This window comes from Vulpes lagopus, chromosome 11 (genome assembly GCF_018345385.1).
Source record: "Vulpes lagopus strain Blue_001 chromosome 11, ASM1834538v1, whole genome shotgun sequence".
NCBI classification, from domain to species: Eukaryota; Metazoa; Chordata; class Mammalia; order Carnivora; family Canidae; genus Vulpes; species Vulpes lagopus.
In genome coordinates, this window is record NC_054834.1 from 96671212 (window position 1) to 96697743 (window position 26532).

General features: G+C 45.0%; 1 protein-coding gene across 14 annotated transcripts in view; it reads left to right on the forward strand.

Annotated features, from left to right (window-relative positions):
- RAPGEF4 (Rap guanine nucleotide exchange factor 4) overlaps positions 1-26532 on the forward strand; it is a 284560-nt gene that overhangs the window by 255784 nt on the left and 2244 nt on the right. For all 14 annotated transcript variants that reach the window (XM_041721890.1, XM_041721892.1, XM_041721891.1 and 11 more), the window contains 8 exons: positions 200-297; positions 5574-5699; positions 6117-6295; positions 9383-9473; positions 13089-13139; positions 13930-14017; positions 14429-14493; positions 24193-24247. In XM_041721890.1, the coding sequence (XP_041577824.1) occupies positions 200-297; positions 5574-5699; positions 6117-6295; positions 9383-9473; positions 13089-13139; positions 13930-14017; positions 14429-14493; positions 24193-24247 (753 nt within the window). The remainder of the gene's footprint in view (positions 1-199; positions 298-5573; positions 5700-6116; positions 6296-9382; positions 9474-13088; positions 13140-13929; positions 14018-14428; positions 14494-24192; positions 24248-26532) is intronic.

Sequence of the window (26532 nt, forward strand, 5' to 3'; positions counted from 1 at the left end):
CGACGGCATCCTGAGTGTCATGTGGCTGCGTGAATGCTGTGTCTTTTTTATTCAGTGGGTCCCTCCAGTCCTGTATTTTATGCAGTCGCTCTGCGTGTTCCAGTAATTCACTGAGCTGACAATTTGTTGGTGTGATTAGGGCAGTGCAGCAAATCTCAGATGCATTTAATAGGCAATCTCATGCTTTTTATGTTCACAGAAAAGGTGGTGCTCAAACCTAATGATGTTTCAGTATTTACGACGCTCACCATTAATGGACGCCTATTTGCTTGCCCGCGAGAGCAATTCGATTCACTGGTAGGTGTGGATGGCCTCCTCAGAGCAGTGTCTGCAATCAGAAAAACTTGTCTGGAGCTTAATTTTGCAGTTACGTTGAACCTAGTTGCTAAAAACTCTTGAATGCTACTTGGCTTTTTCTTTTTCTGTGCTCTATTAGGTAAGCCTCAGGTGTTCATTTGATATGCTCTGAGCTTTAGATTTTCTTTTGTGGAAATTAGCCAAGTAGCGCCACTATTGGGGCATAATTCAGCTTTTAGAACTCTGTAGTAAATCGCCTCCTTGAAATCCCCCCAATTTAGATACTAATATTAAAAATCTGAATGCTTAGACCAGGAGAGAAAAAAACTATTTAAGACCAGACATTGCGATTTATCATGCTCCATTGTGGGATGTAAAGAGGCATTAGGGCAAAGCTACTCTCCCGTCTAAGAAAAATGCAGTTCCCTGAAAGTGCTCTCACTTGTGTAGGAAATACCAGAGGCCAGCAAGTTTCTTCCCTACATCCCTAAAACTCTTGTTCCCAGCGCACACACAGCTCTCTTGGAGTAAAGGACTAATCAGCCCATGCTAACAGTTGAGCAGTCTACTGTCTTTTATGCAGGTGGTAGGGTTCATTTCCATTTATCCTATAAAAATTAGACATGTTGGTGAGTAGCTCTCAAGCTGTCTCGGAAAGCCTGTGGGGCCAGTTCAGAGGACAGGGAACCGGCTTTTTCCATCTTGGGACACACAGGGGCTGATTTTACTAAGAAAAGTGCAACACAAGAGCCAGAGGTGAACAGCATCACATTTCAGGGGGACAGTTTAACCACATAAGTGCTGTATAAATGCACTCAAGTGTCATCAAATCAGACATTAGAAGTAAATTAAGATTCCTTTCCTCTCAAGAACATTTTGGCCTCGTGGTAATTCTTTGTTCTAGTTTGGGGAGAGCCATTTTGTTCACTCCAGTGCAGCGAAGTGGATTTTTGCCATATCCTGAGTCTGGCTGGAGGGGAACGAACTTAGCAAATATGGCATTTGTGTTGTGACTGTCCCTCAGCCGTCTCTGCCCATGAGCACTCTCACTTGCCTCAACCACTGGTGCTAGAAGTTCAGTCTGTACCCGGTCCTTTCATTTGTATCTTTAGTCCTCTACATGCAGTGCTCTCTAAAAGAGCAAGAGTTCCCAACACTGAGGAGCTGGGGTGGGGTGAGGGGTGGGGGGATGTCATAAACGAGTCGCGCTGCCCTCTCCTGGAAGTGAACACCATCAAAGGCCAGTTTAGCTGTAGCCCTAGTCCAGGTGCTGCCATCTGTTTGCCACACGGCGTTCAGCCTCTCTTGCCACCTGGTCCTTGGCCGCAGCAAGAAATGAATGACATGGTGTGTGGAGGGAGAGTGTGGACTGTTTCCAGCTCCCTGTAGGGGAGACACTAACTTTTTAAACCTCTGTTTATGTGCACGTCACCCTGCAGCCTTCCGAATTCTTCATCCTTGTTAGTCTTCCAATTTAAGGCCTGAGCAATTGAAAGGCTACTTCGCAGCAAGTGCTGGGGCGTGTGAGCTTGTTAGCTTCCTCCATTTCGGTGCTGTGCGGCTCACGGGGCCGCGGTTACACCGTCACACCGAGGAATGGTGGAGCCTTACCTGCCTCACAAAACTGGACACATGGAACCTCTTCCAGCTTCCCAAAGATTTCTCTGAGGACAGTCTTTCTAGGAAGAATCACACACAGGATGACTCTGCAGTGCAGAATGTTGGCCAAACCCTTTGATCTATCAACACATACTTAGGAAGTGTCTGCTTTGTACTCAGTGCTACGCTGGCTTCTGTGTGACACTAGACCAGTCGTCCCAGAGATTCTGTCCTTATGATGGTTACGGTCACATTAGGGAGACGAGACTAACACAAATGGCCTGGAACAAAACAAATTATAGGGCTAAACTGTGTTGCCTAGAAATAGCAGAGGGCCAGCCATTTATCCTAGTTGTTTGGGCTCTGGAGCTTTACTCTTGTGACATTTTATTTGAGCAGAAATGTCAGTACAGAGCAAATTATAATAAAATCCCGTTGTACTATGATTTGGTTCTACTCTTATCCATTCCCTAGTTTCTTGGACTTTTATTTAGGGCTTACTATATCATTCCAGGTGTTGTGGATGGTTCTGGCTCTGGGATGGTCTTGAAGATGAATCCTTCATGTGCCACAGGGAAGTCACAGTGTAAGGAGGGACTCCAGAGAATAAAGAGAATACAGGGTGACGAATGCCACTGCAGACCCAGGCACAGAGGGGGAAAGAGGGATGCTGGGGTGGCAGCTTCCATTAGCCAGTGTATCCTTTTATGTCTTGGGTTCTTTAGTTAGAAATCGGGAGAGCAATAATGCCGTTCTCCCTGAGGGAGAGTATATGGGAGTTCTGTGCCTCTGGATAGGCAGTGTTCAGACCTGCCTGGGCACTGCAGACCCTACAAGCACCTCATGTGACAGGAAATCTCCACAGGACTATATGAGAAAGTGGAGCAAGAGGTTGCTTCCTGTGGAGGCCCGGGGTCAGCATGTCAAAGAGGGAGAGGACTTTGGTGAGCCCTGCCCACTCTAAATAATTACTATTCTATTACTCTCTCGAAAGGGATGCAAGAATGATAGACCAGCATCTGTGACTTAAAAATTTTATATATTTCTTAGTATTGGCATCTTCCCTGTAGTTGCTGGGTTTATCCCCTCTACGGAAAGCCATAAGGCCTCAAGGGAAAGAGATGGGATCTTGGTAGGCTGGGAAGGAAGAAGAACAAGAAGGCAGTTGCACGGAACAGAGGGCTGTGCACACAGCAGCAGCAGCAAGAGGGAGGAGAGAGAATGTGGGGGGCCTGTGTGAGCCTGACTGGGAGTCCTCAGACCCAGACTTTAAGTGTCCACAACTTCAGGGGCGCCTGGGTGGCTCAGTCAGTTGAGTGTCCATCTCTTGATTTTGGCTCAGGTCATGGTCTCGGGGTGGTGGGTTGGAGCTCTGCCTAGGGTTCCACACTCAGCACGGAGTCTGCTTGTCCCTCTCCCTCTGCTCCTCACTCCCCCACCCCTGCCCCCTGTAGGCGGTCTTGCTGGCTCGCTCTCTCTCTCTCTCTCAAGTAAATTAATTAAGGAAATCTTTTATAAAAAGTGTCCCCAACTTTCTACCTAAGACCTACCCTGCTTGAAGCCATTCTCCTTACTTGTTTCCATAAGCTACTTGCCCATAGCTTCAGGTCAGTTCCCCAAGCTTCAAAGCATTGGAATAAATGTTTTTCTTCCCTACTCTGTATGCCCTGTGTAGAGCCAGTCAGGAACAACAGTGCTTAGCTCTTACGTCCAGGCATTGCACAGATCGTACTTCCTGTCCATTTGTGTTGCCACAGCATCTCTCGGGAGGGGACTTTTTATGGAAGGGGGGGGGTGGGAATAGGGACCTCCTCTGTGCCGGGGGCTGTGCTTACCTGATAACACTGACATTATTCCCAGTCAGTCATGTTAAGAAGCCTGCATACCAGGGTGCCTGGGTGGCTCAGTGGCTGAGCGTCTGCCTTTGGCTCAGGGCATGATCCTGGGGTCCTGGGATAGAGTCCCATATCAGGCTCCCTGCCGGGAACCTGCTTCTCCCTCTGCCTGTGTCTCTGCCTCTCTGTGTGTGTGTGTCTTTCATGAATAAATAAATAAAATCTTAAAAAAAAAAAAAAAAAAAGCCTGCATACCCACTACTGCGACACCAAGTTCCCAGAACTGGAAACAGACAGTCAAGAGACAAGGGAAAGCATCCAAGTCTGTGTCGTTAGAGTGAGATTTGCATTTAAAGTCTGTTGCCCTCTAAAGCTGGTCTGTTGCAAAACCCAGCTTTTCGTCTGGCACTCGCAGATTTTCTAAAGCTGTTTGAGCTGTCTGTCTGTTTGGTTCCCCTAGACTCTCTGTTCCTGACAAACAGGTCTCCCGACAGCTTTCCAGCCTCCCTACCTCTCTTGCCATCTTTCGACAGACCGTCCTGGGTGCTCAGGGAAAACCTTGCCCTTCTAACCCAGCCAAGTTTGTTTAATCTTTTACAGCCCGGCTTCTTTCTCCAAGAACCTCTTCAGGTTGCACTTTCTTTTGAAATGCCCATTAACTCTCAAAAAAGCCCACTCCTGTTCTCCCACATGTTTATCCGTGTACCTGGGCATCAGGTGTGTGTTGCTTTTGTCTGTCTTTTATACTCACAAATCAATGCCAGCAGCTGACTGTTTATTGAATATAGAGGGACTCCGTGGTCAGGGCTGAGCCTCCCTTAGACTGTAAACTTGCAGGGACCACTTACATCCTGGATGTGTCATTTCTTTAGCGCCCAGAAAGCAGGGAGCATTTCTGGAATAAAGTGGTTATGGATGATGCTGATAATAACAATGCTATTACTTGCACAACGTTAGTATTTCCAACATAAATATTGAATATTTTAATATGATGAGCATGGCATTAGGGAAGTTCTCTGTCAATTCATGTGCCTTTTGTAGCTTTGGGCATGTATTACAGATCCATAAATGTTCATATATTACACATAAGTTTCCAATGTATATAAATCATTCCTTTTACTAAGGAAAAGCAGTCTCAGTCACTTCTCATAATATACAAATGAGATAAGTAAATCAGAAAGTTTTGAATGAGGGTCTTCCAGAAAGTAGCAGAATTTGGTTTTCTGAAGCCCTAAGCCCAAAACACCATGACCATGTGATATCATCTGCAGCTCAGCCTCTCTCCGAGAGTGGAGGGATGGGCCAGCATATGCAATGTCAGTATGCAGAGCCCTCTGCCACCCAGTAAGCTCAGGCCATGTGTTATAAGAGCTGGACATGCAGCAGCGTCACCACATCACCAGCCCCTGCAACAGTAAGTGGTGCTGTGGCTAAATGTCCAAAACTACCCATGCCAGTACCTGCTCCGGAACAGCTCCAGTGAAAAATAGGAGGAAAACACTTCCAAGGACTTCTTATATCTCTACCAGAGAAAAGGAATTGTTTTCAGGAATCTCCCAGCCCCAAGCACAGGGGAACCTCCATAGGTCACTCCTCCCCTAATCTTATTTGCTATGGTCCACATTTTTCAGTCAGTGGAATTGATGATAATGATGATATGACTCTAAGGATGGCACTGAAGCAAGTGAGCATTAAGAACAAAGGCGTCTTTCCACTCTGGGTAAAATCAAAGTTTCAAGATATTCCTGAAAGCACCTCCAGAATCCTTTCCCCTTAAAGCATTCAGCATGAAGTACTTATCTGTTCTGAGATTCTGATATATTTTTCCATTATTATTCATAGACTCCCTTGCCAGAGCAGGAAGGCCCAACTGTTGGAACAGTAGGAACTTTTGAACTGATGAGCTCCAAAGATTTGGCATACCAGATGACAATTTATGATTGGGAACTCTTCAACTGTGTGCATGAGGTAAGGTGCTCGGTTGAGAGCATTAGAGATACCTTTGCAGTTCTGGATGGAGCTTGCCAGATGGCTCACCTGCAAATGTTGGTATGTGCTGCAATGTGGAAACCACATGACCGTCCTTATAAATATTGAGTTTATTAATAAAGCCTGTTACAAAGTCTTTGGGTATTAAAGAAAAATCTTCATGAGTTACAGTAAGCTCTGTCTTCCCGAGTATGTTAAGCCAATGGCACCTCGTGATTAGTTCTATATTTAAGAAGCCCCCCGAAGCCCTCTCACTCTGTAGTACAAGTTGAATCCTGGCCAGTGATTGTATTCACATTTGCTGACCAGCGTCAACTTGTCTTGACAAATAGAGAAGGCTCGTTGGTGTTTTGATTGAAAAACAAAGGAATAAAATTGTTTTCTTTTCTTTTCTAGCTGGAGCTAATTTATCACACATTTGGAAGGCATAATTTTAAAAAGACCACAGCAAACTTGGATTTGTTCCTGAGGAGATTTAATGAAATTCAGTTTTGGGTTGTCACTGAGATTTGCCTTTGTTCCCAGCCCAGCAAGCGTGTTCAGCTCTTAAAAAAATTTATTAAGATAGCAGCCCAGTAAGTATCATTAGCTTGGGAAGAGAAGAACGTTTGAACTGCATTTTCATTTTGTTCCATTAGGCTACGTCTTTAAAAAAAAAAAAAAAAGGCAAGATATAGGATCTCCTTATGCACACGGAACAATGACAGGGGCTTAAGAACTGAACTCGTAAAAGATTCGTTTCATTTGGCTTTTGAAATACTGGACATCAGTATATAATCAATTAACGTCTTACAGCACTGATGCCGGAGTCAAAATCGTGACCTCTTTTTGCTCTGTACTACCTGGCCTTGTGCCTCCTCCAATTTAAAGAGTCCTTTGGCAAACAAAGTTGTGTTGTAGCAAAGTTGTATGGAGAAGGCTCAAGTCAATGTCCAACATGACACCCTCTTGCCAGTAGAGGGCAGTGGAAACATGCACGTACATCCGCACACCCAACTCAGCCAGAATAAAATCAGTAAAATGCATAAAGGCGAGCTAACCTGGTATGAAAATCATCTCCATCAACATCAGAAAAAGGGAGCAACTTATAAATATTCCATTTAATAGCACTTCATGGGAAACAATTTATTTACTGCAGGGGCCAGTTAGATTTCTCCCTGACATGAATTTAATCTTCTCCTGCTACTTAGATATGCCTGACAACCTCCTGTTTACTTCCATGTTTTTGGTATCACCACAATGCTAAAAATAAAATGCTAAATGTGGCCCATGGCTGGGAGACTTCTTTCTAAATGCAGGGAGCTCTAGCATAGGAAGGTGGGGAGCCCAAGTGACCCCAGCTAGCAATTTTCTTGAGCCAAATAGTTTAGATCCCATACAGAGTCTGATTTCCAGAGCTAAACAAAGAGGTAAATGCTGCTTGACATTTCATACATATCCACTTGCCAAATGCTTCGAATCATTTTGCCAAAAATTTGAGGGTTCAACCGGATATCCAAATCTGCAGATTCAAATGCCGGTATCTCTTCATTTGGAAAAGCTGCCTTTTTGAAGAAAGATTTGGTAAAATGATGCTTATGAATTTCTGGTTCAAAGGATAGCCACTTTTTTCTAGGAGACTGAGCACCCTGGTTGCAAGGGACAGGTGTCTTTGCATATTCGGAAGGAGAGGATTACAGAAACTGTGACCATACATGCTTTCCTGTTGTAAAGAGCACATTCTCTCTTCACCTTAGCCTGGCAGTGCTAAATGGCACAAGGAGAAGAGAAAGGCAATCTGCACACCAATGTGGGGGAATCAGAAAGCCTTTCGGGGCCTAATCCTATTATTTTACAGTGGCAACAAAAGGGAGCCTTTCAAAAATTCAGGAATTGTTTGTAATGCTTTTGCCTTTTTTATCTTTCTTCTGATTATGTGACTGAGTAGGTGGCTTTGGCCTTTGGTATAAATTGGCTTGTATTATTTAACCTTTACTAAGCCATGCGGTCCTGCAGTGGAGCTGTTTACACAGCCCCGTTGGAGAAGATTGTAGACTCTCATAAACCAAGATCTACAAGGACGAGATCAAAACCCAGTGGCAATAGCATTTTTTACACGGTGTTTTTAGAGAACTTCAACAAATTCCATGTAAGCTCTTCGACCTGCCCAGAGCTTTATGAAGTTGGGGGGTTTAAGTGCTATCATCTCCTTTTGCAGATGAGGAGACTGAGGCATGGGGATAATTCCTGACTTACCTAGGGTGATGAAGTTAGTTGGTAACAGTGACCAGAGCAGTGACCAGAAAGGCAGGCCTGTGTTCCTGCAAGTCCAAGATCACGTGGATAGGACAAAGGCAAACACAGGAACGTGATCCCCTTTGCCTTTAGCCCTGGCCGGGGGTGGGGGGGTCTCTGAATCTGCTTTCAGTCCATGACCTGAGAGCCACTGCCCCAGCACAGCAAAGGCCTTGCTTGCTTTTTCACCAGTGGGATAAGACACACGATAGCTTCTCTGAAATCTATTTTCCTCTTTGCGCACAGACCATTTAAGAATCGCTCATTGCTTCCTCTGCAAAGAGAACCCAGGCAGCAAAAGCAACAATTTAGCCTTTTGCAAAAATGTTCATCCAAACAGGATTTAATTATGATGCAGTTGACTTAGATTACTATACTGATTTGGGGTAAAGGATTTGCACTTGTTGCAAAATAATTCTTTCCCTTTTCAAGGAAATGGCATGAAGAAGTTGGGCGTTCCTTCTTTTTTTTTTTTTTTTTTTTCTTTTTCTTTTTTTAAGTGAAATCAAGTACCTGGGCTAAATATTGCCATTCTAGTAAGAATCTTTTACCTTGTTCCACAATATTCTTATTCCCAAATAAACATTCATTAAGGTTAATAGTTGCATAAGTACAGATTCAAAATGATCAGCCTCATCCACATCAGTAAAACACAGAGAAGATAAGGTTACTTTTTTTTTTTTTTTTTTATTTATTCATGAGAGACAGAGAGAGAGAGAGAGGCAGAGACACAGGCAGAGGGAGAAGCAGGCTCCACGCAGGGAGCCCGACGTGGGACTCGATCCCGTGTCTCCAGGATCATGCCCTGGGCCGAAGGCAGCACTAAACCACTGAGCCACCGGGGCTGCCCTAAGGTTACTTATTTTGGTCAGTTGTTTAGGTTCTTTGTCAGCTTTATCGGAATCATGACTTGTAAGTTGCTATTTCTCAATAAACCAGAAGCCATGGCGGTTGCAGCAATATGACTTCCCGGTGCCCTCTCAGGCTGCCAGGAGGCGACCAGTCTTGGGCTCAACGTCCCAAAGTCTTCAAGGACATTTTGCTTACTTGTCTTATCCTATGAGATGTCTCCTTCCAGGTCCAACAAGGCTTTTAGGAAGCTCCGAGGTCATCATAACAATCCCTAGGGTAGGGGTCTTTAAATTCCTTCTCAAAACCTGAACCTAGATGGCCAGAACCATCACCTTTCTAAAATTACAGTGGGAAGTCAGATAGCCAAACGTGGTCACCCAAGTGGAACTTATACAGTGCATTAAATCTATCATTGCCTGCTCTCATAAAGAGTCCTGACGAATATTAATGACTATCAGAAAATAGAACTCTAATTTTTTTTTTTAATCTCACTCAGAGGTGGCATTTTACTCAGCCATGTGCCTCTTGTATTTCAGCTGTAAGGAGTACAAAAATCTGAATTCCTTTTTTGCCATCGTCATGGGACTAAGTAATGTTGCTGTGAGCCGCTTGGCACTCACGTGGGAGGTAAGCTTCAGCTGAGATCCAGCTGTGACTTTTACCTTAAGAATAAAAACACAGGCTCACCAGTGAGCTTTTTTAATAGAAATATCACTCACACTGGTATAACAATGGAAAAGGTGGGACACTTTGAGAGAAGTGACCTGTCTCCTTTCCAGTTGCCTGAGAGTGTGAATTTAAAAAGGTATTGTCCTTTCGTGTTGGGGGGAACGGGTGAGGGTCTTGGCTTCTTGGTCTGTACAAGGTAAATAGTAATACGTCTAGTTCCTAGGTAGAACATGAGCCAACAACATGGCTTGCATGGTTTCATAGGTTTTGCTCATAGATGCTGCTGTTCTTTGGAATGTCTGCTTATTGCCTTATCTATAATTAAAAGAGGACAGAAGATCCATTTTTATCCAAGTAGTCATTTTGCTCTGGGGAAAATTAGCCAAAAGGCCAACTGTTTGGCCCAGCTGAGTACTAAGTATCTCTTAACCGCCTGGCCGACCTCTCTGTGTATGGAGGAACAACAGTTGGCTAATATTCAGGTTGCGGCAAAAGTCATGCAGGTGTGTTGTGAATTTCTGGAACAAATATGATTAAGTGGTTTGTTGACAGTTTGTTATTTGTGCTAAACATCTTCATTTTTCATCAGCTAAGTACTCAAAATGTGCCCGACCCCTTACATGTGGTATATAGCTGAAGAAATACTAATCTCTAATAGAACATACACACAAAAATAGACTCTTACTAAAAATAAAAAAGTATGTGTAAGTGGGACACAAAAAGAGGTCAAGGAGTAGATAACAGAGACTTAATTTGCGAGGGTGCTTTAAAAAGGCACCAAAGGCAGCTGTTTGCATTTCTAAATATTTTTCCTTAAAACATTTCCTTCCCCACTTCCCTCTTGAAACTGTTTTCTTTCTCTGCCCCTCCTAAATGTTTCCATTGTTTATAGGACAGGTCCGCACAAGTTCTTCTGTCTTGGGTTTCTCTTAAAATTCCAGGCAGATGCAGCACACAGCAGCTCATCCCCTGAATATAGGAATGAGGGAATTGGTGAGGCCTGCGTGCCACGCAGCTGTATCATCTTCCAGCTGGTAAACGGACAGAGTTAGGGCTGCCACAAAAACGAGGCGATGAAGCCATAGTTCACGCTCCCCTGTCTTGGAGCCCAAGGCTCCTAGAATCTCTGGAAACCTAGGGTTTCCTCTCGGAGAGTCTGCCTTCCCCGGCCTGTTTCCAACTACTGATGCCCAGATGGAGACCAAATGATTTGGTGCGGAGGATCAAAGAGGGCGTAACACCTTCCAGGGGTCCCAGGAGGCCAGGTGCAAGGATCATAACAGCAGCCAGACATGAGGCCATAGCATGCCAGGGAACACTATCAGAGTGTCCTTTCTTGGTCTAAAGAGAAAAATCAGGCTGCTTGGGGGCAGGAGGGTGCAGTCAGCAGAAAGAGTTAACTGGTCAGTCCTTCATTTTTACGGAACCTGAAGAGGCCCAGCCTTCGGCCTGCTACGGTTCCCAGCCTTGCGTGTTGCTGAAAGAGAAGGTTAACCCCTCCTGGTGTAGAAGCTTCTGCTCTGCCAGGCAAAATGTAATTATACCATCCTGTGGGAAGAACTTTCATTCGTAAGCATCTTTGATTTGGGTTTCTCTACCTGAACTTGCCAAGAACCTCCACAGGCACCATGGCCCCGACGTGAGCAGGGCAAGACTCGGGGCCTGACGTCCCAGGAATGATGGAAGACGAGTGAAACTGTCCATGAGTGAAACAGGGAAAGAAACCTCCAGCACGTGGCAAAGGGAACCATTCAACCTGGAAGCGAAAGACCAATCTGATTGCAAGCAAATGGAGTGAGATCCTAGAGCAGCTTCTCAGCCTTGGCAGTACTAACACCGCGGGCAGGATAATTCCTCATTGCGGGCTGTCCTGTGTAACATGGGATGCTTAGCAGCATCCCTGGCCTCAACCTCCTATCTACCAGTAGCACTCCTCGCTCTGCTCCACCCCAGTTGTGACAATTAAAAAAATGCCTGCAGATGTCACCAAATGTCCCCTGGTGGATGTGGGATGAGGGGTGCAAAACTGACCCCAGTTGAGAACCACTGCTCTGGAAGCACAGAGTGTATGTAGATAATAGTGTTAAGACCTACAAAGATCTCAAAAAAAAAAAAAACCCTACAAAGATCTGTATTACCATATGCCGTCCTGCCTTTGACCCAAAAGCTAGCTACATAAAGAGAAGTCAAGCAATAGACCTAACCTAAATTATAATTCACGTCTAATTTTTAAAGTGGTCCATGTCCATGGCAAGATCTCCCCTACCATGGTGATTTGGATACTACATGTGGAATGAGATCCTCACATCCCTTGGTGCCCATCCTGGCTCTCATCCCTTTGGACGTCCCCCCTGAGCAGGGATATCAGATTTCCTCAAAACTGAACTGGAAAAGAGGTACTAGGAGAATGAGCTTGGAGGATATGTAGGAGACTGGTCCAAGAAACAAAATAAGATTTTTTACAGGTGTTTAAATGGGAATATGACAAACCAATTCAGACATGATAAAGAAGGGAGAGGAGCTTTTCTGTGATTGCAGAGGCCTAACTGGTCAATGCGTTGTAGCCGGTAGACTTTGTGCGGGAAGCAGAGCTGAGCTGGGAATCTCTGAGGCCTGGGACTCAGTCAAAACTTAGTGTCGGGAGTGGAGACACATCATGCTGCTCTAGAGGTCTTGGTGTGGCCCTATCAGAAGAGAACAGTTGAGGGTTACGAAGATCTCAGGACCCAAGCAAAGTGAGAACCAGTAGATGGAAAGAGGACTCCATAATGGCCTATTAGTGTCAGAATGTGGGTACAGCCGGTGGGCGGCCCTAAATCGGGCACTGCATCAGGAGAACCAGCAGTGTTTGTAGGGTAGCAGGCAGGAGAGATCACATGGGGAAATGCTAGTGTGGAAAAGCCTAGAGCATGTGAGAATGGCCGTAGAAAGGAGGCAGGTGACGTGAATCCCAGAGGCTTTGACTGTCATCAGCTGTGCGACTTTGCATATGTCATTTAAACTGTGAGACCTAATTTCTTCCATAGGAGATGTTTAATCTATTCAAATACATATTTATTGAGCACTGACTACGTACCCAACACTATTCAGGCACTGGGGATATAGCAATAAGCAAAACCAATGAAAATTTCCGTGCTCGTGTAATTTACATTATAAGGGAAGAGGAGGATTGAAATAGGTAGTTTCTAAAACTTTTAATCCTAATATTCTCTGGTCTAAAGTGCTAATTGTGGGAATCTGAGAGTTTAAAAGGTGTGGGAGGAGGTAATTCCAAACCACTTGTGGTCTGAGAACGCAGTCCTCTCTATGAATTACTAGAAAACATTATGAAAACAGTAAGACCAAAGCATCTGTAATTACTTTTGTTTCACAGAGTCTTAAAAGGTAAATTCTCTGTATTCCAGATTATGCTCAAATGGAAGACAGATTATAGTCTGGCCTTTTTTCTTTTTTTTAGAGATGTTTGATTAAAAGCCAAAGAAATACATTTTTCCCCCTAGATATGGTAACACAGGATACATATCTCGATGTTGAACCTGACATATGAGTGTGGCATTTTTGTTTCATTAACAGAAACTGCCAAGCAAGTTCAAGAAGTTCTATGCAGAGTTTGAAAGTTTAATGGTAAGTGACAGTGGCTCCTTTATTCTGTTCACTGTCTGCATTAATCCAATTTCTGATTAGCTGAATTGAAGTTCTCATTTCAGAAATTTTACCTGTCCTTGTATGACTTTAAGAAGTTTATGATCCCATTTTAGTGCTGCTAAAACAAGCATGTCTGACTAATGAAAGGCACCCTCAGGAGCTAACTTAAAGAGGACTTATGTCCCACATAAGGTCAATTTGTGTAACTAAGAAAAGCTGTGTAATAGGATCCTTTCCGCCTAGCCCAGGTTGGCTATGGGTTGGAAGCTGCATTTTCCTTGCCTTGCCAAAATTATTGTTCCCCATTGGCTGGGAGGTGTTCACAGTCAGAAAAGGAGTGAATTGGACCTGGTAGAAGTGATGAGGTGGTTTCAGAGAGGGTGCAAGGGGCTGGCAAGGCAATGGCAGGGAGAGGGGAGTTGGAACTCCCAGGAAGGAGACCGTGCTTCAGGAGAGGGGGATCTCGTGGTTGGGGTTTGTTTTACTCCGGTTGTATTTGCTCTCAGAAGGAATCTCTCCCCTCAACCCCCGCAGGCAAGTCTGCCCCTCGAGCAAAAACGGGAGCAAAGCAAATCATTTTCATGTCAGACGGGAAGTTGTTTTAAGATAAAAATTCAGCTAACTCGGCTAATTCAGCCTTTCTTGTACAGCTACACTTTGTTGAAAACTATCTGATTGTGGGGATAACAAGTCTAGGTGCGTTGGGAGGTAGAGGGGGTGGTATATGTGTCATTAGTCATTAACCAGCCAAATCTCTGTTTCTCTAAAGGATCCTTCCAGGAACCACAGGGCCTACAGGCTGACAGTGGCTAAGCTGGAGCCTCCTCTCATCCCCTTCATGCCTTTGCTCATTAAAGGTAATTCTAAGAAAACACACAGGTCAAGCCAGGGATGAGTATGTGGGGAAGAAAACGAACAAGAGCCTAACTAGACTGATCTCTTTGGAAAGAACGGCCCCATCCCCGCACCTTCTCCATCACCTCCTCTCCCCCTTAACTTTTCGGAAAGGGTTGGGAAGATTATCGGAGGAGGAGGGATCTATGATTTGGAAGACTTGATAGTGAAACAGAGGGTTAGTTTGGAAATTTTACCAATCTCGGGTAAAGTGCTTTCAAAAGTTAAACACCCAACATAAAAGAAACTATTATCAGCTTTTTTCAACTGCAGTGTTATGCAAATCCTCCAGCATAATCTAATGGTGCTATTGTGGTTTCTTTGTATGACATATTTCTGTTAGTGATTAGAATGTGACTTTTATTTCTGTGCAGATATGACATTTACTCATGAGGGGAACAAGACGTTCATTGACAATCTAGTAAACTTTGAAAAAATGGTACGTACAGTATTATAACCTTAACCACAATGTTTTTTTAAAATAAAATCTGCATTTGCACTAATAAGGGAAATAATTTCCATATATGCTGCCGCGTTAAAAAAAAAAACTAGTTACACATAAAAGAGTTTTGAAATATTTGGTTCAAATCGGCTACCTATTTTAGGCTGTCAGTTCTCTTTTGGAAAATTGAATGGTATTTGTGCTGCAGTTCACAGCAGCAGCTAGCTTTTATGCTGTGTGCCTCGTCCTTGGCTGCCTGTTGCTAAAATGCACGAATGTTCCAGAGTGACTTCCATGTTGTTGTTTTGCTGTAAGGTTCATAGAGCTAGACTTCCCCAGGATGCCTTCGAGTTGTTTATCTGCTGAGCCTGACTTTAGTGCATGTAGGTAAAAGGCAACTCCATAGCAGACCTTTCTTATGGAGCATTCATCTAAATGCATAAATAAATAAAGTTCGCCCAAGTTCAGAGAAGGGACTTGAAAATCTTTGTACCCAAAAACAAATTTTTTAAAAAACAACAGATGTGGAACTGGCACACATTTGGTATTTTGCAGCTCCCCTCATCAAGAAAAAGCTGTTATCTGGCATTAGTTACTTTGCAGTTTATTTTCTTATCTTCCGTGAAGCAATAAAGCAGGTCATGCCAAAACCTATCTTTAGCTACATAGTGCATGTTAATGGAATGCTCCATTGTCTTCTAAATCCTTTGGCTGCAGCCTGGATGGATAGGGTGTTACAGTGTTATCTCCGTGTGGGTAAGCATCTGCCTGGGGTTATGGTTTGCAGTGGTGAATATGGCACTGCAGGAAAAGCTCAGGACGTGGGAGTTCAGGAGACCTGAGGTTCAGTTCTCAGCTTTGTCCCTTGGTAGCCATCCCTTAACTTCTCTGTGGGTCAGTTTCCCCAGCAGAAATGGGGATCACGCCTCCTCCATGTATGTCTGGAGATTCTAGATGGGTCCAAAGTCCATAAGTATTCCTTTAAGCCATATATATATAGTGCTATAGAATTCTTCTCAGAAAACTGTTCTTCCAAATGTTTCTTGAAGTTCAGCTGGCATACACAACTCCAGGAGAGCTGGAAACATCCTGTGGTGGTTCTGGAAAGATCACACCATCCAGCTCTGGTAATGAGCTTAATGCAAGCCCAGCCTGGTAAAGAAGTATAGCAAGTGCTGGGGAAAATGTTTCCATGTCCTAAGCTCGTTAGAAAATAACCCATGGGTCCACACTCCTCAAAGACACCCTGTGCTAGAGGGCAAATATTCCCTCAGCAGTGTTCCCCTCTGACAGCAGAGTACGAGCATCTCTAATACTGTCAGTTTAATAATTCTTTGATCAAAGGGGGAAAAAAAAACCTTCTTTGCTCACTTATTAGTATGGAGAATTAAACACATTTCCCTGATTTCTTAAAACCTGTTTTCCAGAAATGAAAGATTTAGCAAATAGGTAAAGAACCTTCCAGATCACTTATGCAGAAATGCAAACTAAGGGATAGCTAAGCCAACTATTTGACTCTAAAATATACATGTGCACAGAGGCGTAGAAGACAGAGTCTCCAAAGACTTGAGTGAGCTTTAGAACTTTTGATCATTAAAGTGAACTCAACAGGACAAACAAGAATAACAAAAACATTTGTCAAGGAGAATGAGAGTTGTTTCCTCTGGGCTTTTAGATCTTGGTGTCATACCCATAACCTTCAAAGGAAGAGTCGTATCCAATGGCTGTTAGAGTTCCCCTTCGCCATTGGTCCACTCTGTGTCCACAGCAGTGGGCGCTCACACACCTGGCCATGATAGCAGAAACCTGAATTAACAATGGCTTACACACGCTAAGTGGATTTCTTTCTCATGTGAATGTCCAAGCGAGCGTGATGGCTCACGAGACAGTCAAGGTGCCAGGCTTCTCCTCTCCTGCCATTCCTTCATCCACATGGTCCAAGATGGCACACCACCACCATGCCAGGTCAGGTGGAGGGAAGGGGTGAGGGAGAAGATGAAGACATGCTCCTTCCCTGTCAGGACATGACCTGGAGTGGCACTCACCATTGGGTTCACCTTCGACTGGCTGGAAACTTAGTTACATGCAAGGAAAATTAGAAGATGTGACCCTTATTGGGGTATCCATGTATCCCACTAAAAATTAAGGGGTTCTACTCCTATGAGAGAAAAGGAAGAAAGGATACTGAAAGAGAACTATTGGTCCTCCACTCTAGCAACCGTAAATTTTATTTCACTCCTTTTATTCATTCATACACCATGAGAAAGTTTAGTCTTAAAATTGCCTTTTTGTGAGTTCGATGTTACTAGAAAATGAAACAGAATTTCGAGAAGATTTGATTATATTTTTTAAACCTGGCTTTGGCCAACCTGGCATTTGTCGTCAGCTTTCCGACCTTCTCTCCCCGTAAACGAGCCCACCCCACACTACCACTGCCACTTACAACTCCCACTAGTGGCTGCTGCTGCCCCTGTGTGTCCTAGGGAAGGAGACATCTCTCTTTTCAGGTCGATGTCCACGCCATTTCCCAATCATTCATCGCAAGGCTGAGGTGGTGAGCACAGCTGGCAGCCTTTGTGGGGCTGTTCGGCGGTCTCCCTAGAGGGAGCCCCTGCCAGGGGCAGAAGTCACCAGGGTAGCCAGGAACACAGATGCCTGTTCTTGGTGGCAGCATTGCAGACACAGCAAACTACTGACTACTGTGCCAGCCCTAAGTATTTTTATTTTGAACCTTTTTACCCTTGAGGTATGAAATGAGGATTAGAGAATTTGTTGCATATTGGTTTTCAGGATTTATGAGTATGAACAAAAGAGAATTCACACTCTGATCCTTATGCAAAAAAAAAAAAAGCAGACATTCTTTCATTTGGGGGAAACATAAAGGAGTATTCAAAAAAATGTTTGAATAAAGCCCTTTGTAGCTTTCTATGGCATACATGAATATTTATAACATTTAGGAGGTAGACTAGCAATGGATTAGAGGATAATATGCTGGCTGGCTGCCACTATATCCCAGGCTGCATAAAGCATGCTGATAGCCACGGTTGCTACTGTATTAGGAGGTTGGTTCTATTTCAGACATACCCATATTTAGGTGTATTTATTTTTGAACATTATTTTAAGATAGTCATTTTATTTGGAATGAGAAGCATGGGGCCAGCTTCTTCACTTCTGGAAACATTAACAGAAGCTAATTCATTGAGGAAAGAGAAATGCTTTGAATCCTTTTATTTCTGTGTCACTAATTATGGCATTACATAATTAGTAACGATATGTTTCCTATCACCGATAATATTATTACAACATCCATGGAGAAAGCACTAGGTTTATATCAAGCGTGGATAAAAGAATCTCCAAGTGAAAATTGAAATGTTCAAATACATCCAACTCTCAGAACTTTCCAACACAACAGAAATCTACACGAGGACCTTGAAAGTTTATTTCTTTATATAGAACTCACACACTGGGCTAAATGCAGATTCTCCAAAAGATATGTTTCAAAGCAATGCAATCTGTGTTGACTGTTCAGGCAAAGGCTTTTGCTAGGAAATATAAAGAAATCCAATACATAATCCTTGGCCCTTAAGAGATTGTATACAGTTAAGAAGGTGAAAGCATAAACGCATGAAATATTGATAGTAATCGCAACACAGGAGATAACCGAAAGCAAAATGCAGAGAGAGGTAACTTCATGCAGCTATATCAAGAGGAAACCAAAACCATGTTAAATACAACATAATATGATCAAATCCAGACTTGTTACCCTGAGCACCATCCAGCCTCACCTCACACTTCATCTCCTCTGTAGTCAGTCCAAGTTGGCAAGACCAGCGTTTTCTCTTTTTTTTTTTTCTGGCCTCAGGGCCTTTGCACTAGCTGTTACCTTTGCCTGAAACTGTCTCCCTGCTAGTCCTCCTGCTAGTCCTCACCTGTCTGACTCTCTCGCATCAGCTCATGTGTCCCCTCCTCCGAGTGGCCTACCCTTCAAACATTCTCCTATTTTCCACACCCAGCATTCTCAGACAGATCACCTTGCCCTGACAGCTGGGTTCATAATCTGAAACAACCTCTACTTGCCTCTTCGTTGTCTGTCTTCCCCACTAGAATGTAAGTGTCCTAAACCAGGTATTTGATCTGTTTTATTCACTGATATTTCTCCACCCAAAAAGGTGTCTGGCACATCATAAGTGTGCAAGAAATATTTGTTGAATAAAAGAATAACTCAGTCATATTCCAGTGTTGGACCTAGTGAGTAACAATACACTGAAGCATTTTTAACGGATTTTATATATCAAAGCTTTGATCCAAGAATTTTTTCTTTTTTCTTTTTTTTTTTTTTTTTAAGATTTTATTTACTTATTCATGAGAGATAGAGAGAGAGAGAGGCAGAGACACAGGCAGAGGGAGAAGCAGGCTCCATGCAGGGAGCCCAACGCAGGACTCAATCCCGGGTCTCCAGGATCACACCCTGGGCTGAAGGCAGCCCTAAACCACTGAGTCACCCCGGCTGCCCCCCAAGAATCTTTTTTATTTTATTAGAAAATTTGATTAAGCAGCATTTTGCATTACTGATAGTTTATGACTCCCTTAGCCTTCTGTTCCGGGCTGGACATTTTTCTGTCTCCCTCCTCTCCGTGGTGCTGTGTCTGCCCTTCACTGTCCTTTCCTGAATGCAGAGATAACAATATGCGGCCTGTGCTTAGACATGTGCCTGGACACCTGAGCTCCGATGTCCCATGGCCGTGATCTGTACAATATACCACGAGCATCATGCACATTACCTGTGTATATCTGTATGTCACATTCCTCTTGAATATTAAAGATCCAGGGCCAGGGGACAGGGCTCAGAGTTCTTCCCCAATGATGCGTATAGTGGAGGCTGGCTGAGCTCCTGGGCCTTCTTGTCTTATCTCTGGTGCACTTAATTTACCGTGCACTTAATTCTACTTGGTTGCTATCATGGGCATGATCTCTGCACGTGAGAGACTATATATATTTCTAGGTCTTATGGACAAAAATTCCTATCCTAAATATACGAGGATCTGAGTGAAATAATCAGGTGATGTAGGTGTGGTTTTGCACATGTTCTGCAAGGAAAAATCGACTGTGATTCTTTGATAGGCCTATGGATGGGGTCAGAGTCAAATCAGTAGGGGCAGAAATATGAAAAGAAAAGGCAATGTGGGAAACATTAAGAACAAGGTTGGCAAAGATCTCAAGGGGCAAGAGAAGTTTCGAAAGACAAAAACTGTTCAGGGGCGGCACGTCAAAGGGGCCTGACATCTCACAGGACTCAGAGCAGAGAGGCAGCACGGCCCAAGAGGGAGGCTGTCCTGGCAGCTGTGGGGGGTAGGGAGGGTGGTCGAAAAAGTGTGACCATGCGAGGTGGCACTGCCTGCAGGGCCCACTGGTCTGAACTGGAAAAACAGGCTCGGGAGTCTGCTCCTCTTCAGGGACTGGAGAGCTGAGGCAAGGCTTGGCCAGGGGCCAGAATCCGTACAGAGATCACGGAGGAGCTGGAGCCAGCTGCAAGGGCGTGCTGCACAGTCGACCTGCCTGGATAGGCGTGAAGGCATGAGTTGGCCAACCCAGGCCTGCGGGCAGGGGCCACAGAAGGCCACCAGGGAGGCCCAGACCGCAGGATCTGGTCTGAGAAGCCCCTCCGACCCTTCCCGGGCTCCAAGGTGAATTCCTCACCATCGGAGCTGGAGGGACACTTGCGCTTGGGACCATGGCCTCAGGGCTGTGGCCTGTGCCAGGCTGGGTGCGCACAGCCCCGTCCTGCGGACAGCGTCTTTGTCCTGCGCATTCTGGAAGCCAGGCCCAGGAAGGACATCTGCTTCTGTGTCACCCTGTTCTCAGCTCAGGGACCAAAACCACGAGGGCAGTTACAGAGTCCCTGGCTTGCTAGCTCCTCTCTTCCTCCCGAGCCTCCCTCCCTGGGTTTGCAGCCTGCAGGCGGGGCGCCCTGGGAACGCGCCCGCTTGTGCAGAGGAACGTGGAAGACCTGGGCCTGCAGTTGGTCCCCGGAAAACCGGCGGCTGTGTGCGCCTGCAGATGCTCCCCAAGGTCCTGCCTGCTAAGTGCCCTGCTTTCCTGGGGAGGACCGTCCCGGGGCAGTCAGGGCAGGAGGGGGTGGGCGCCCCACGCTGGTCCAGAGCGCCTCCTGCAGGAACGCTCCTGCTCTCTGCACCCCCACATCACAGGGGCTGTTCGCATGAGCCACTCGCTAAAGGGAGTGTGTGGTAACCTCAGGTTCGCTGAGATGGGAAAAAGGACGAGCAGCTTTGCCTTGGAGTAACCTGGTCTCTTCCCACCAGCCCCGCGGCACAGCAGAGCTGCCCGGCGGCTCCGGCCGCCAACCTGCTCGGCGGGATCGGGCCGGGCTGGGCGCCTTGGTGGCTCCGTCCCGTCCCCGGGGCCGCTGGACAGCAAAGCCCGCGGCTCCTCAACCTTAACTGCGAACACCGGTGAATACCTGGCCGTCTGCCGTCCAAAACAACACGTAAGGCTCAAGTCTGCGGAAGGACTGGAGGACTCTAGAGAAATGCAGAAGCTTCCACTTTGGGTCAAGAGAGCGACGCGCATCTGCGGAGCGGGAGGCCGCCGCTGAGCAGCAGCTCCGTGCAGCAGGCTCAGGGCCTCAGCTCGCGGCAGCTCCCCACTGCGGGCTCAGATGTGTAGCATCCTCAGACCAAGGAAGGCAATAATCATTCTTCTGCAACACTACAGACGCTTCTGGCTTAATCTAGGGCACCATGCTCGCCGCTGCCCTGAGGAGACCCGAAGCTGCTACATGGTTAGACTGAGAAATTGCTAAAGAAATTGGCAATATTTATTTTTTTTAAGATTTTATTTATTTATTCATGAGAGACAGACAGAGAGAGAGAGAGAGAGAGAGAGAGAGAGAGGCAGAGACCCAGGCAGAGGGAGAAGCAGGCTCCATGCACCAGGAGCCTGACGTGGGATTCGATCCCGGGTCTCCAGGGTCACGCCCCGGGCTGAAGGCGGCGCTAACTGCTGAGCCACCCAGGGATCCCCGATAAAGAAATCTCTTAACAGTCAGAGATATCTAAAATGAAAGGGACTGTCCTCGGCGGGGATGAGTAGCTCTGACCGGATGTCTCCAAAGGGCAGGAGGCTGCCGTGGATGGCAGGCTGTAAAAGGCACGTGCCCCTTGCAGACCCGTGAAGAAGGGGACGTCCGAAGCCTGTGTGGCCCCCCGGGTGCTTGTCGCCGGGCGCGGTTCTGGCAGCATGCCGCAGGTGCCGCAGGTGCCCCTGGTGCACGGGAGGGCAGCCCGGGACCGAGCGTCCCCTGGCCGGGCGGCGGGGTCACACACGCTGCAGCACCGTGGCCAGGGTCCCCACGTGGCAGCTGCACCGTGGCCCCCTCACAAGACAAACAGTGGGCCTCGTTGGCAAAGCCAGATTTGGATCTCAAAGTTAAGCCGAAGTTACCTTGGAGTGCAATTAAAAAGGATACGTCAAAATTAAAACCATTGTTGAAATTAATCAAAGATTTAGAAAGGCAGAATGAACTCCAGAGCTGGAAATTACTGATTTAAACAATTGTTCTCACATTTTAAACCACATAATGAGCTAAAAATTACGAAGCCTCCGAGTATAGCTGTAAAGAGTAGTCCTCCACCAAAGTCAGAATGAAATGTTTTAGCTTTCAAAACTCAAATGCAGAACAATTGCTCCCTACAAAATGGTATAGGAAGAGGTTTCTGACCCCTGCTAATTGTTTTATTATTCTTCAGAGGGGCACACTGGCAGCATTTCCCAGGGTTTTCAGTAATTACACTCCATTCAATATCTGAAGAATTACAATAATTCTACATAAAATATACTTGTGCCCTTCGGATGCAAAGCCCAGAGAAGTGAAAAAACAACTTAAAGTAAATTAGCAGGAAAATTATCATAGTTCCTGTTTATTTCAGGGCTCCGTATACCAGAGGCTAATTATACATTGTATGTTACGTCTTCTTGGAGGTATTTATAACATATTTCTCATGCTGATCAACGGACATGGATCTTTTATGAAAACAAAGTTCATAACTTTTCCGATTGCCTCTTTGTGTATGAGAAATTATCCAGTGCAGACACGTGTCACTTAATGCTTGCCGGAGTCCTCAAAGCCACAGTATCCAGCAGGGTGTTATCAGTGTTCACATGTACATACCTATGAAGCTTTGGGTCCTCTATGAATTTTTTTTCCTGCCAAAGGGCTGGGGCTTTTTGTTTGTTTGCTTGTTTTTTGTTGTTTTAACACTACAGACGCTTTCTCGAAGTCATTTTCTATACTTTGGCAGCCAAGGGTCCATGAGAGAGGAAAGCAAGGACTGGCATTTACATAGCTACTCAGAGATAAGAAAATCTCTTTTCCTGGCTGGAGTCTTATCAATTTTCTACTAGTGTTAGAATTAATCCACCATCTCTGCGGGACCCCATTTAGAGTCTGAGCAGCCACGGTGTCCCGAGACAGTAACACAGAGCCTGGGGGTCCCAGCTACCCTTAAAATACCCCAAGCAAGAAATGGACATCCTGGCTGGGAAACGGTGCCTGGGTCTCACTGATGTATTTCCTCATGCTTCTGCTCTTTTTTTTCCCCCTCCTTTCTTCTTTTGTCTTAAACTAAATTGAACACAATATTAAAAAAAAAAAATCCCTTCTAAATCTTTATGACAACCAAAACATTACAAAGAAACTAAGAGGATCACTTGATGACAAAATTAATAAAGGTCAAATAAATTACAATCTGCCCGAAAGACTGAATACCTACTCATCTTTTAAATGTCTTAAAATGCAAGTGGCATGAAAAACAGTCACAAGGCCATGTGAAAAAATTTATATCAAAACAGAAATACATATGTAAACTATGACTTCAGTTGTTTGAAAAAGATGTTTTTGCACATTTTTTCTTAAGGCATTAGAAGGAAATGCACCAAAACATTAATGAAGTGACCCTGTGAAGTGATATCCTAAGTGATTTGTACTTTGCTCTTAACATTTTCTGCATCTTCCCATTTTCTAAAATGTGCACGCATTAGTGTTACAATCAGAAAGGAAGAAAAAGGAAGGGAGGAGGGAGGAAATCAAATAATTAAGATTAACGTTAAAACGCACACTTTTGCTGGAAGGTTGGAAGGGTCAGTAATGCACAGGGTTTACAAAAACACATAAGTGGGATATTTTGGTTGTATTCAGGCCTCCTCTTCCTTCCAAGATGGGAATAGGCTTGTGCATCGTCATCTCATTTCTCATCACCGAGTCCTGTTGCCTGCGAGGAAGGTGACAAGCTAACCCTTCTGCGAATCTCCGATCGTCACGGATTCTCTTACACGTTCACAGTGACCTCCAGAAGGGATGGTGAAAACCAGTCCCGAGGAGTAACGCACAGTCTCAGAAACAACAGACTGATTCTCATGTCAGAGGCACAAGCAGAACAGTTGGACTAGAGTTCTCCCATTGGTACCCCTCCTCTGAGGGTGTGGGTGACTGTAGGTGCCTCTTCCATGCGAGTAAACCGGTTAGACATCCACGTTGCCTCCAGATGGTCGATGTCTCAGCACAGGCTGTTTTTCACGGGCCCAGTTATTACGGAAATAAATAATGGTTTGTTCTCCTGTATGGATTACACGCTAAGCTTACCTGCATTTCATTCTTTCTATTTTCTTTATTCTTTCTAGCGCATGATTGCAAATACTGCCAGAACAGTGCGATTCTGCAGGAGCCAGCCCTTCAGTAAGTCAAACGCTGCTGCGTGCTATATACTCGAGAGCTGGATGATTGAATCCTTTATAACGAGGCTACTGAGACGTTCTAGAAGTCTGGACAATATCTGATCATGTCGGGGACAGTTTGAACCCTGATTTCCCATGGGATAGAGGCCTTGAGTGGAAGGATTTTCTTGTCATAAAACTAGAAAGTAACCATAAGAATATTATTTTATGAATGAACTTAAAGAGAATACATGTGCTCTTTCTATAGTGTGGCTAGAGACAGCGAAGGCATGATTGCCAGCAAATCCCGCCTCAAACCAACTCTCTTTATGACTCACTGCTTGATGTTGAGAAACTCACATCAACCCCTGATGACTCGGTTCTCTCGTTTACAAACCGGGAAAGATAATATTTGTTGTCTCTCGAGGTGTTGCAAGAATGCATTGATGTGTATAACACATTTGCAAAAGGCCCCATAGCAGGAATTCATACTATATTCCTAGTATTCCCAAGCAAATTTAAGATGTTCTTCCTAAATCTGGGCATAGCACAATAACTAGTACTAAACAATGCTTTAATATAAAACTATTACTGCTAATAAATAGCAATTGTAAACTGGTTGGGATTGAGTTGCATCACAGCACCAGATCATCGTGCCAGACCAGTGCGACTGTCTCCTGGGCTGGGACTTTCAGTGGGGGTGGAGCTTTGGCTACCTCCAGCAGGGTTGGGAGTCAGAAGGTGGCCCCTATGAAGTTCTTTGCTAAATTCATTGTATGAGTCACTTGAAGTCATTTGGCTTATTAAGCCAATGTGATAATTTGAGATGGACATGACTGTGGGGCTCCCAGTACCATCCCCTCCCGTAAACCTTGTGCTAAGAGACTAAAAGCTTCTCAGTTTACTGATCAGAGCTATCTTTACCCTTCCCAGCCCAAGACTGACCCAAAGTGAGAGTTTGCTAACACAGGCTGTCAGAACTGCTAAATGTTCCTTTTTTTTAATATACAAGGGGGAAAATACTCGGAAAAATAATCTTTACTTGGGGAGGAAGTAGACCTTTAAACTTTTTATTCAAATGATTGTGCCTCCTCGTCCTTCCAAAATGAGAATAGTCTTGTGCATCGTCAACCATTCCTGTGAGGATTCTAGAAGAATTAAAGTGTCTCACATCTCTTCAGCTAGTCATTTACTGTATGTGTAAATGTGTTACTTTATGGTCTTAAAGCAGTTATACAAGTGAATTTGAGAATATGTAAGTGATGTGTTGGTCTACAACAAGGCCCATGAATCCATGGCCCTCCATGGCGTCCAAGAAATTCCTGAAATGAAACCCAAATTCTGTCTGCCTGAGAGGGATCATAGCCTTGAGAAGGTTCTCAATGAGATCTAAGAACAGAGGAACTGTCATATGTTTTGTTCCATAAGCGTAAATCCTACATTCTCCTCCATCTTCTCCTAGAGAAGTGGGGGGGGGGGGTGAATTATATATCTATACATAAAATATCCACTGCATTTGTGGAAGTTATCAATAACTACTGGTAAACAGCAGCTGCTCGGCGCTGAAGTCAACAGTCTATAGATAAAGCTATAGGAATAGATTCGTAAACACTGTGGGAATATGTACAATGTAATTACAGTATATTGTACATGTAGAGTACACTGCCAGGGAAAAGCGAGGAATTAAGCGCTGTGGTATTATTTATATGTGATAATTACACTGATGAGTTTCTTCTGGGAGTGAGTAGGGGCCTTTGTATCTTCTCTCTGCTTTTCTGCGTTCAGACCTGCAAGGCTCCCCTCCACCCCGTATGCAGATGGCAGCCCAACTGTCTTTGGGAGGGATGCATGGATCTAGGAAGAGCAGATGGCCTGCAGGAGGCAGGGTGTTATGAGGGAAAGGACGCTGGTCAGGAGTCTAGACCCAGGCTCGGCCCTCCCCATGCCCGCTAGATAAGAGTCCTCCACTGGTGACCCACGGGAGACCCAGCAGCAGAGGTGCTGCATCTAAACAGAGCATTTCCCCCTCTTGCTTGGAAATGACGTCTCCATGAAGAAATGGCGAGAATTCCCAGGAAAGAAATCCAGACTTCTCGTTTCTCTAGAACAGTGGGAAGATCTGGCAACTCGGGGTGCATATTGGCCCGTGGCAGCAGCGTGCAGGAGCTGGGGAGTCACCTCCCGGGGGACCCATGTCTCCAGTTTATCACCCTCACATTTGGTTTTCCTCATTCACACACATGTGGAGGGCTGTGGGCATTTGATGGGCCTTTCAGCCTGGTTTCAGAGAAATCTGTTACCTTCAGA